This window comes from Lampris incognitus, chromosome 2 (genome assembly GCF_029633865.1).
Source record: "Lampris incognitus isolate fLamInc1 chromosome 2, fLamInc1.hap2, whole genome shotgun sequence".
Classification (NCBI taxonomy): domain Eukaryota; kingdom Metazoa; phylum Chordata; class Actinopteri; order Lampriformes; family Lampridae; genus Lampris; species Lampris incognitus.
The window spans coordinates 16,683,847-16,696,100 of record NC_079212.1 but is presented as its reverse complement, the minus strand read 5'-3'; the positions used below and the strand labels follow the sequence as shown (position 1 = coordinate 16,696,100).

Here is a 12,254-nt window from a genome sequence, read left to right as displayed (position 1 = left end):
AAAATGACCTCTGGGCCGTTTATGCCAAAAAGGAAGGCAACCGGAGTCATCGAGATTGATACTTTAATTCTCTCAATTCTCTCTGTCTTTCTTCTCGCTGTCCTCCTCCTCATATTTTCTCCCTTTCATACCTGAGCTGTTAATTTTCTCTGCCTCCGTGTTGAACCTCTTCTTTTCTTTTCTCCCATCTGCTCTCTCCAGGTGAGAGGCGCTTCAGTGCCACGGAGGCAGAAGTGATCTGATAGTGATGCCGTGTAGAGGCCCGCCCCTCTCGCTGCGCCCCTCGTTCTCCCGTGAGGCCCATGTGACCTAGCCTGCGTCGACACACAGGGGGCCCCCCCCACCGCCGCAGCCGGAGCCCACCCATGAATCCCAGCCCCGACCGCGGCAAAGAGTGCCTCCCTCCCAAGAAGAGGGAGTCTCGGCAAGGCTCAGCGGAGCAGCACGCCCCTCCGGACGACTTCAAACCCCCCGTGCCTCTCCGGAGCCGGCCGAGCGCGGGGAGAGGGGAGGGCAACAGAGAAGCCGTTGACAACGACAGGGCTCTGACGAACCCGATCCCCCACCTCCTATCATCCCCTCCACCCCTCCCCACACCCGCTCACACCCCAACTGTCCCCCTGCCCCTACCATGGCCCCTAGCCTACTCCTCTGTCCCTCTTCCCCTTTTTCCGGGGCAGATGAGCGAGAGGAGAGGCCCAGGATCTCCCTCCTGGAGAGAGGACCCTCTCTCCTCGACCCTCCCACACCACTCCAGGTGGCTCAGAGGAGAGTCCCCCCTCACAATGCCACCTTCTTCATCCTCCTCTTCCTCCTCATCTCCTTCATTTAAGACTCCTTTCCCAGCTGATTCCAGAGAGATGTGGTCTTATTTAAACAGTGGTCGGCGGGACTACAACTCCTCTCTATTCTCCCCATCTCATCTGTTTCCTTTCTACCCCTCGGACGCTGGCCTGGCTGAAGTCAGACACAGATACATGGGAAAGCGACCCAACGGCCTGGACATCCTGGGCAGCAGGACTGCCTCGACCTCCAGGCCCCTCTATGCCGGAGACTACGGGAGCGACAGCAGCCGAGTCCGGCTAGATGTCGGCGGTCCCCACGGTTCCCACACCAATGGCGGGCGGAGACCGCAGGACGATCTGACAGGCCGCATCCAGCCTGGAAGTGTATTTTTTTCAAACTCCCAAGCTCAGGAGGGCCATGATATACATTCCTCGCTGCAGGACAGGGACACGCATGGGTTAGTTAAGACCAGCTCCAATTTGTTTCCTAACAGTCCCCATCGCCTCGGCCCAGACCCAAGGGCGGGAAGGGGTGGGGGGACAATGGATACCGCAGGAGGCCTGCCCGCAGAGGCCCAGGTCTACTACTCACACGGATCTGTGTACCACCACAGCCCAGAGACACAGGCCTACCCACCTTACAGCCCCTCAGAAACACCCCTGTACAGCATGCAGAGGGAGCCTGCACCCAGACAACACAGTCTGAGGAACTCACCGCACTCGCCCCTCAGTCTGCCCAACTGCCACAACAGATCACAACGAGACCGGGAGAGAGACCAAGATAAATACAGAGAGAGAGAAAGAGAGCGGGAACGAGAACAGGAACGAGAGAGAGGGAGTAGTAAGGACAGAGACACAGAGAAGGACCAGGAACATGACAAGGACCGAGAGCAAGAAAGAGACAATGAACGGGAGAGACAGCGAGACAGAGAACGAGTCCGAGACAGAGATAGAGGCAGGGAGCTCTCTCATGGGCGGTACTCCCACCTCCATGCCTCACCCCCGGCCCCTAACTCGCCTCCCCCCGCGCTCCTACCTCACTTCACCAAGGGTTCTCTGATCGAGCTGGCCAACGGGCGACTGAAGAGGGTGGAGGAGCTGCGGACAGAGGACTTCCTGAGGAGCGCCGACACCTCCCCAGATTTCCACCTCAGCACGTGCACCGTGCTCCTCATCGCCCCCAGCAGTGCTCACGGTTTCAACCACCTGCAGGTCCTCCTCACTGATCGCAACACTCAGGTGAGCTCCCATAACTGCTTTATGATTTGTGCTTTTACATGTTTACGTTTGTATGCCTCATGGAAGTATTTGCTGAAACAGAAACACCTTGGTTTTATGCATTATATTCTCGTTTTTCATCCGCCACCCAACTGTGCGAAAACTCATAAGACGCAAAGCATCTCATGAACCTGGCTTCTCTAACTCACTCACTCACAAACTGTCACTTCTCACATTTATCTGTACCATCTGCGGAGATTCGAAGGGCGGGTTGCAACTCCGGCAAAAAATGTGTGTGAGTGAGCGCATCTAAAAACATGTGCTGTTGTAAGATGTTAAAGATTTCGCTTTTTTTAAATTAACGTTCTATTTCTCATTGGTAAGAACATTGGCTAAATGTTTTTTTTCTTGCAACCCCAATAAAATTCTCTCTTAGCCTCTCCCTTCATTTGCTGACACTTGGTATTGCCCATGTGGTTTCATTTGAGGTAGGGTTTCACAGACACACCGTCGGCAGTAAGTCCTCCGTCACCTTCAACATGCTCAAACAAATCAATCTTGATAAGTTTTTTAAGTGTTTCTGATGTGTCATCTTGCTTTCCTGGGTTGCTGGTTTGCTAAAAGCCTGATTCAGGTGAGTTAACTTTAGCTCCGCTGAACAGGTGCAAACGGATCTATTTCACAACGTATTTCACACGCTGCTTAGGGAATTTCCGCCGAATGGCGGTAGAATGACGTAAGAAAACAATCACGGATCATTCCTTGGGTCTTCTAACACTGAATTATATTTGTATTCATTTGTGTATAATCAATAAAATCAAAGTAATCAAATAAAATCAATCTGAATAGCATCAATATAACGTACACATACTGGTTTATATGTTAAACACGTCACTTCCTGTGCGACAATAAGTAACAGGATGTGCTCAGCAAATGACAAACCGGCAAGCCCATGTGACAAAAGTTTTTGGTTTTGTTTCCTTCCATTTGGGCTTTGGGGGGAAATTTACACCACCAATAGCAATTAAAAGGTAATATTTTACCCTAAAATCATTCTTTTAGCCTTCTGGCATTCTTCACGCAGCTTTAAGCCCCCAATTAGGATATGATGTTAATAATTTGTAACGTCAAGACTACACTTAGGCCTACTTCTGGTTAAAAAAATGTAAGACCCATGTCGCTATGTTCACAAAAGTCACATAACAAATCTATGTAGCATCAATGAAATTATGTCTTTGTTGATTATTGAGTGTAAAGCACTTGGTAGCTGTTTTTAAAAGTGCTATATAAATAAAATGTTGCTTGCTTTCTCGCTTGATTATGGTCATTCTCATCGTACAAGTCCGGTAATGCCCATTCCACCATCATTTTGTACATGTCCATGTTACACGAAATGGATAGCTAGTTGAACCAACAAAAGGACACTGGTCATGGAGATGCATCCTAGATGCTACCAGACCTGTTTTAATTGCATAGACGTCATAACAGCCGACCACAATCCTGAAATTAATGAAGCTGATTCTTTTCTTTGTGTAGGAGTTACTGAAGGTTTTGGCAGAGTATCCGTTCTTTGTGCGGGACCGAGGCTGGTCTTCTTGTTGTCCCCTGAGAACCACACAGCTCTACGGCCTGCCCTGCCGCCAGCTGGCCGAGGGCGACGTCTGCCTGGCGCTCACCCCCACGTCCACGCCGACCCACCGGACGCATGCACGCACCAGCTCCAGGGCCGCTCGTGCGCGCCTCCCCACCAGAGTTGGGGGGGAGCTCGGCGGCTTCCACAGGGAGGAGATGCCACCCCCCCCACCTCCTCCTCCTCTGCACCCGCCTCCCCCGCCCGCTCTGCCCCCTTACCCTGCTCCCACTGCCGCTGATCCCCCCGTGGAGGAGAAGCCCCGCCTGCGTAAAAGGCGCTGGTCGGCCCCAGGGACCCTGCCCTCAAATGGAAGTGATGAAACCCTCCCGGATTTACCTCATGCCTCCAAGCAAATGAAGCGTCAGTAGAGACATGCACATGCATACAAACACATCAATAGTGGTATCTACGCGCGCGCACACACGGATACACATACACACCCTCCTTGTCTCTGTTGCACCAACCAAGACATACAATGGAGAGACCTAAAGGCAGGGTTGCAGGGAGTGAAAAAAAATAAAGGAAAAAAGAAAACACAATTTACGGGTGTCCACACTGCTGACCTCCTTACACCTCCCTCTCTTTCTCTCCCTCTATTTTCTACCCCTTACCTTTTCCCCTTGGTGTTTTTGCAACTTTCCTTCCCTTTTTCCGTCCCTCTTCTCTCCTCTCCCCTTTCCCCTTTCCTTTCTTGCTCCTTCCTCCTTCTTCCTTTCCTCCCCTCCCTTTCATTTTCCTTACCTCCCCCTTTCCGTTTCCCTTCCTCAACTTTACTCAGCACAACCCTGAAAGTAACAGCAGTCGCGGGGCCTCTGGACGGCTCCTTAGGGACACTGAGACGTTTAGTGAGACAATCAAAAGCACTTGTCTGTGTTCACTCTGTTTCTGTAATGGTTGTCCCACACGCCTACTTACCGACAGTGTTTTCTGCAGGGTATCCATTTTCAATCAGTGTTATGAAAGTCAACGCTATTGAAGAAGTGCATATATACATATGAATATAAATGAATGAAAATTGACTATACATATATTACATAACAGATGTTATATACAGTGAATATGCTAAACGGTTTTAATGCAAACTCTCTGTCAATTTTTGCAGTGCGTTTTTCAGGTTTTTGTTTTCTTGCTTCTGAGCCGACGTCTAAACGTGTCGGCCTGGGCAGGCAAGGTGAATGTATGAGCAACTCTTCGCCTTTTTATTCTCATCACCGGGGGTCACGTCAAACCTTTTTATTCGCCAAGGCATTAGTCTTCAATATGTTCTTAACATTATCGCCGGGAAGGGAAGAACACTAATGAAAACTGCATAACGTACAGCCCCCACCCACACAGACAGATCTGTGCCGCCTCGCCTTGACACTCAGTGTTTTTCCATTTAAAAAAACAAAAAAAAACACAAAAAAATTTGAATGGCAGAAAGAGCAAAAAGCACGCTATAGCTGAGGAGTAATGGTGCTAATAACACGTTGGAACACGATGCTTTGTGAATACTCTTGACCCCTGTGCACTATACGCTTCTGTTCCCATTTCAATTTTTTTATGTACTGTATCCATTTGAAAGCAGGGGAAACGATGAAAGTATTTCAAAACTCCGATACGGGTATCTCCTCTGATTCAGCACACTCTCTCACTTTAGTTTTTTGTGTTTGTTTATTGAAATTTCAAAAACAAAACGTTGTCGGTTGATTTGTTTTTGGGTTTTTTTTCCTTTGTAAATGTTATAGCTATAAAAATGTATATTTTTAAAATCGTGACTCTGTTATATGATGTTCGCTAGAAATAAAGAAAAAAAAACGCTTTATAGATTTAACTGGAAGTGTGATTTTTATTCCTTGTGAGAAAACAGCAAAAACACATTTACGCAATTGGTATCAATACGGGCATCATTGAACACTGATTTAACAGTCGAACCAAAAAGGGTTTTAGGTTGTTCACTGTTTTTTTCTTCTTTTCTTTTTTGGTGCAACTATTAACTATTATTTCCCAAGCTGCATCGCAGACAAGCAAATCACATTAACTTTAAAGTCAGCAGGAAAGAACATTACATTGAATTTTCACATTCAGCCCTGTGAATAGATTCATAATGCTGCAACAATCGTTACATAATTCCTTCCACCAATATACATCTCCACTGGGAATATTAGTTGTTCATTGGATGGGGTGTGTTGATGAGAGTGATGCCGGAGGGAAGTAGAGTATTCCTACTCCCTGATGCTGTTGACGCTTAACTGCGGTGCAGGGCCGGGTTGGCTGCAGGGTCGGCTCGGCCCCGCTACATCGCCTCTTTCTTCGTGTTCAGGGTGTGAGCGTGCTGCTTCTCCACAGTCTCTCCCATGTGTGAGCTCTGCAGCAGCTCTACTGCGAACAAGGGTACCACCTGCCCACCAGGAAACAGAGGCAGCATATGTACAGTTATGGAGTCCTCTACTGGTTATTCATGAGACTGAACCAGTCAGTCTGTCAGGGCTGGACAGTTCATCTTGTCAGGATCGACAATCTATACACATGCAATAGTCACATTGCAAAGGATGTAGCCCAAGGCAAATCGGGCCCATCAGTGATGTTGGGTTAAAACTCTTATTGCTTGACTGAAAAGGAAATCTAGCAAGATCTGCTTTGTTATGGCTTCTCTTGAAGAAAAAGGTTCTAATACATCTGACAAGTAATATTATTCCTCATTTGCAAAATTCTTTGCAAATGGAGCTTTCAATGTTAAAAGTTGCACATATCTGGTGAACATATGAAATTATTTATTCTTCAGTATTGCTATATACACACACACACACACACACACACACACACACACACACACACACACACACACACACACACACACACAAATATCACAATACTGACTTTTTTCAATATCGTTCAGTCCTACACTACACAAGTATATAAGACTACATGAGTATATAGGTTTCTTCCTATTTTTTCTCCCCGTTAAAGTTTTTTTTTTAGGGAGTTGTTCCTTATCCGATGAGAGGGTCTAAGGACAGGGTGTTGTATTGCTGTTAAGCCCACTGAGGCAAATTTTTGATTTGTGATATTGGGCTATACACATAAAATTGATTTGATTTGATTTGATTTATTAGAGGGACAGCTCAGGTTGGACAGTTTGAGACAAAGCAAGAGAGGTGAGATTGAGATGGTTTGGACATGTGTGGAGGAGAGATGCTGGGTATATTGGGAGAAGGACGCTGAATATGGAGCTGCCAGGGAAGAGGAAAAGAGGAAGGCCAAAGAGGAGGTTTATGGATGTGGTGAGGGAGGACATGCAGGGGGCTGGTGTGACAGAGGAAGATGCAGAGGACAGGAAGAGATGGAAATGGATGATCGTACCAAATTTGCTAATAAAATAATCTATCTATCTATCTATCTAGCTAGCTAGCTAGCTAGCTAGCTATCTATCTATCTATCTATCTGCTGTGGTGACCCCTAACCGGAGCAGCCGAAAGTAGTAATAGTAGTAGTTCAGTCCTACACTGTATTATAGGGAGATGTTACATCTATGTCGTTTACTTTCTAAATCTAAACAATAGGAAGGAGTAACAAATCAAAGAAAATGCTTTTGGGAAAAGAGGTTCACTGAATTGTTTCACCCCTGATTCAATATCATCTTTACAGTACCTACCTCTACCAGGATTAGCTTTTGAGTTTTGGGCATGCTGAGGTCTGGAAACTCCTCCCCGAAGCAAAGCTCAATCTTATACCGGGGTGGTGGTCCCATCCTATGCCGGAATTGCTGGACCTCTGTCAACAGACATGTGTAGGTATTACTCAGAGGATTCAGCTTGACCATACCAACATATTGCAATATTGACAGTGTAATTGTCAATTTGTTGTAGCTGTTTTTTTTTTTTTTTGTTTTTCAAAAATCCACCTCATATCGCTTTACTCCAATTCACTGACATGAAGTAATTGCATTCAGGCTATCAAGCAAGGCTTTTCACTTGTCTATGGTCACACCGACAACATTTTTTTCAGGATGGTATAACATAAATAATGGGTAGATAATCAATTCAAACAGTTTAAATTCATTATCAATCTCATTTTTCGGGTTAAATTCTGCAAAGAACAAGCCTAAATCTCAACGGATTCAGACTGAGCATATCAATTTACTACATGATTGCATTATTTACACCGTAATATGAAATTCATATTTTTTTCTCTAAAATCCAACTCGTAAACAGTAAGTTATTGCATTTTTTCTGTCAAGCCAGACATTTAACTAACGTTATTGAACAACATTCAAGCAAGAGTGCCATAAGTAATGGGTAGATAATCCATTAGAACAGCTGTAGTATATACATACAGCCCATTTTTCAGGTTAAATTCTGAAAAAGGACCGACCAGGCCAAAGCATGAGTGCGCTGCCTTACCGTTGAGGAATATGGGCATGTCAAGCAGCTTGAAGGTCCTCTCTCTGTCCAGTTTGTTGGGTTTGTCAGTGTGTTCGGCCATTGGACCACTCCAATATACACGACCCCTGCAAAACCTTTTGATAAAGACTCCATCTGGGGCCACCCATAGTAGGACACCCCTCTCCAGATGGGACAGGAGGCTGCCCATTGTGTCGGCTATGCCTGGCTGCAGGGGCACCAGTTCTGGCATAGGGAAGGAAAGCTGTTGGGCGCTGCACGGCCCATAGATCTTCTCATTTCCCAAAGTAAAGCTGCCCTGGAGAATGAAACAACCATCTGGGCTGCTGGTGTTCACGTCAGTCACCACCTGGCCTTGGTAAAATAATCTCACCTGCATGCGAAAGTCTGCACAAACAATTTTCATTTTATTGACCACAACTCGTTAACCACAGTAATTTCTGCCAATTGAAGACTAGTGACACATTTCAGCTAGTTTAACTGATGACCATAGATATTAGGGGTCTTACCAGATATGGAGTTTGTGAGGCTGGGGTGCACCAGAGGAGCAGAGCTACGTGGTTTACCTTTTCCAAACTCACAGTACATGTGTTCCCTCAACAGAGCCTCTAAAGGAGGATAGAGACAAGTTTTGGAGATCAATTTCTGAATATCATTTACCATTGGTTCTCATGATGACTTCAGGAATGTGAAAAAAAAGATATATAAATTTCTTATCCTTTTTTATCATTTAAAGTTGAAGTATCAAGTATTTGCAGCTACTGAGCCTCTTCCAAAAATAAATGTAGAACTATGCATCATCAGTGCTGAAGTTCATGTAAATATGGTGGGCATCGCTTTGGGGTTGTTTTTTTGGGGGGGGGGTCACAGGATAAAAAGATTGACAAATTCCACCAATGAATCATATTACCCATGTTTCATATGTCAGCGCTAGTCTTTATCTTGACTCGCTGATTCAACACCCTTACCATTCATGTTCCTTGGTTCCTGCATTCCTTCAGATGGTTCCCATTGACAATGAAGCTTAAAAAGACAGAACCCCAATTCAAAGTAAACACAAAAGATGAGCACAAGACATAGCGGGAAATTTTATTGAGATTTTTAGCCATTAACTGTTTTATTGCAACACAGGTCCTGTTCGGTTGTCACACAAATTAGCTTTTGTTTCGACAGCTCCTACATGCATGTGGCCAAACTTCAAGCAATACCCAGTCGGACCCAACGAGCTATTAGCAAGTTTGGTATATCCTATTCAAATCAGAGATCCTCTGCAATCTGCTGACTTAAAGAGCATATTGAGTGACGAAAGAGTAATATAATTACATATGAAGTAACATTTGCTGGTGTTTGTCTGACCTGTGGGTACGGGAGTAGGGGGTTCTTCGGAGGAGAACTGGGCCTCCTCACCTGGACCTTCATCTGACTCTCATTCTGCAGCAACTCTGATAAGACCATGCATACATTAAGAGACTGTCTGAGCTGAACAACAGCTCCAACATAACACAAGAGGTGGGCGGCTTGGAAAAAAAAAGGAGGATATGAAAGAAAAAGCAAAAAGCGACTGTTTCTATTTCTGACTGTATAGAAGCACAATTTGATGTCTTTCACCTCTTACCTGTTGGGATGACTGGGTTTACATCTGGACAGATACAGTATACTTTGTAGGGTTCAGAAATGTCCAGCCGGCTCTTTTCAGGGACCTCTGCAAAGTCTGTGCTCTTGTTGAGTGCACAACGGAGGCGTGTCTTCCACATTGTGGGGTCAGCTTTATCCCGTCCTTCCCTGTACTTACCCTTGTACACAGCCCAGGCCTCAAATGGAAAGAATGCAAAATCATATATTCATTCAACAACAAACACAAGTAAAATGAAAATGAGAGATGCGATAAAGAGCAGCGTTGGGAGTGTATATAATCAGTGATGGAAAGTAACACAGGTAGGATGGACGTAAGTACAAGTACTTCGTTCCTGTACATTTTTCAACTAAGAATAATAAATTAAGGATTAGGGATATTTATATAGAGGAACAGCCCCGCACGGTAGCGCAGTGGTTAGCGCTGTAGCCTCACAGCAAGAAGGTGCTGTTTTAGAACCCCGGGGTTGTCCAACCTTGGGGGTCATCCCAGGTTGTCCTCTGTGTGGAATTTGCATGTTCTCCCCATGTCTGCGATGGATTTTCTCCGGGTGCTCCGGTTTCTCCCACCATCAAAAAGACATGCATATAAGGGTTTATACTCCTGTCTGTGTCCCTGACCAAGGCATGGCAAGACGAACTGGGGTTGGTCCCCAGGTGCTGCACGGTGGCTGCCCACTGCTCCTAGCTACACAGCTAGGATGGGTTAAATGCAGGATGTAATTTCCCTGCGGAGATCAATAAAGTATCTCAAATTAAAGAAAACAAAAAACCACTGTGCCAATTAAACATTCATCACCCGTGTTTCCTTTTACCTAATTGCGATTCTGTGTTTAAGTCACATTGGAGGGTATCCATTTGCACTCATCTCTAGGAAAAGATGCATGCTTTAAAAGCCGTGTTATTAAGTGTCTTACAACAGGGAACTGCATCTGAGGACTCTTAAAAGTTTAAGTGCATTTAAGAGGAAGCGTTTGAATAGTCAAGCAAAAATGTCAATGTGGGGCTTTCACTTTTTCCAGTTGTGTATTTGAGTCGGGGTATTTACTCTTATTTAAGAGAGAAGTCCGCGTAGCTACCTCTCCTGCCATGTTTATCTCATCGGCCCCAACTCACGTCATCGAATCTTTTTATAAATTCTAACCTCCATTTAAGCCAGTGGCTAACTGTGGCATAGTTAACTGACTGCAAAGTCTGTGGAAATTCATCCTCTGCATTTAACACGTCCTAGCTCTGTAGCTGGGTGATTCTTCAATTTAGGGCACTTTTGGCTTTTGAAATTTTGAAAAAAATAAATTTCTCTAAAATCTGTTTGTTTCTTTTCTTTTCTAAAGTTCTATTAAGTGGTCTGCAACAAATATCTTAGCATAGCTTTGATCGTCCTACAAAATAAGCTTGACATTATGATGCTTTTTTTCAAAGTTGTAACAGCAAAATGTGATGGTAATGACACGTGATGGTAATGATAATTTTCACTTTTTGGAGAAAAAGTTGGCTAAGTCTTAGACGTGCTAACCTGTGTTAGCTAGCATACAATGTACACTGAATATAAGTGAATAAAGTGAAATTCGTATTTCTGAGCTAAAATACTCAATTAGTAACTTGTTTGGTAATGACGCCTAATAAACATACTCTCAGATCAGGTCGTATAAATCCTCAAATTACTTACTTTTGTGGAAATGAAAAAGTCATGCTTGCGCCTCTGGCACTTCTCATTTCCATGGCAACCACATTGTTGTTGTTGTTTGAAAAAACGTCATTTCTGTGTAAAATGTTGGGTGTGATGGTAATGACAGATGTATGAGGGACAGTGATATTTAACTATAAAAAACGTGCAAGCTGCACATCTATACACCATATGTCCTTGAAAGATGTCTTTTTAAATTATGAGAAAATGCAAAGTAAAGCTTTAATGAATTTAACCATATTTATTACTTTATTATAGAGGGGAAGTTAAAAAGTCTGGGTTAGGGACGAGCCCAAAACAGTGAAATGCTGGCACATTTGAAGTTTCAACATACTTAAAAAGCATTAAAATGTCATCATTGAAACACTTTTTTCCCATAGCTAACACAACCTAACTCTAACAAATACAATAATTATTTTGTCAAACAATTTTTTTTCCCTTGAAAATCTACCCCGAGGACAGAAAAACTCCCTTCACTGAAGAATCACCCAGCTAGGCAGGGACCAACTCCAGCTCTTTTTCCCATTGCCTTGCTCAGGGGCTCATGTATTACCCCTAACAAACATGTCTTTTTGACGGTGGGAGGAAACCGGAGCACCCGGAGGAAACCAAACGCAGACATGGGGAGGACATGCCAACTCCACATAGAAAGGACCTGGGACGGCCTGGGATTCGAACCCAGCACCTTCTTGCTGTGAGGCTATAGTGCTAACCACATGGCCACCTTGCTGCATCGATCTTTCCTGTTTACCTGCTAAACCTTGGATACCATATAGTATGACAACTACATAGGGTTGCATAGGCCAAACCTCCAGCATGGCACACGGTGATGCTGGATCAGAGCAGAGCACGGATTGGTTTATCATGAATTAAAATAGGTCATGTCCAAACAAGTTCTCTTAAGATGGGAAAATGCG

General features: G+C 44.7%; 2 protein-coding genes across 2 annotated transcripts in view; one reads left to right on the top strand and one right to left on the bottom strand.

Moving 5' to 3' along the window:
- The first annotated feature begins 365 nt into the window (after positions 1 to 365).
- On the top strand, positions 366 to 4,004 carry zmp:0000000926 (cleavage and polyadenylation specificity factor subunit 6). Its single transcript, XM_056298725.1, has 2 exons — positions 366 to 2,024; positions 3,540 to 4,004. Exons 1-2 carry the CDS (start codon positions 366 to 368, stop codon positions 4,002 to 4,004), a joined length of 2,124 nt encoding a protein of 707 aa, XP_056154700.1.
- A 1,446-nt stretch (positions 4,005 to 5,450) lies between these two features.
- irf10 (interferon regulatory factor 10) overlaps positions 5,451 to 12,254 on the bottom strand; it is a 7,866-nt gene continuing 1,062 nt past the window's right edge. The window contains exons 2-8 of the mRNA XM_056273478.1: positions 9,634 to 9,829; positions 9,375 to 9,460; positions 8,987 to 9,041; positions 8,528 to 8,626; positions 8,019 to 8,405; positions 7,271 to 7,389; positions 5,451 to 6,016 (exon numbers count right to left, since the gene is read on the bottom strand). Of these exons, the coding sequence (XP_056129453.1) occupies positions 5,912 to 6,016; positions 7,271 to 7,389; positions 8,019 to 8,405; positions 8,528 to 8,626; positions 8,987 to 9,041; positions 9,375 to 9,460; positions 9,634 to 9,829 (1,047 nt within the window). The 3' untranslated portion in view covers positions 5,451 to 5,911. The remainder of the gene's footprint in view (positions 6,017 to 7,270; positions 7,390 to 8,018; positions 8,406 to 8,527; positions 8,627 to 8,986; positions 9,042 to 9,374; positions 9,461 to 9,633; positions 9,830 to 12,254) is intronic.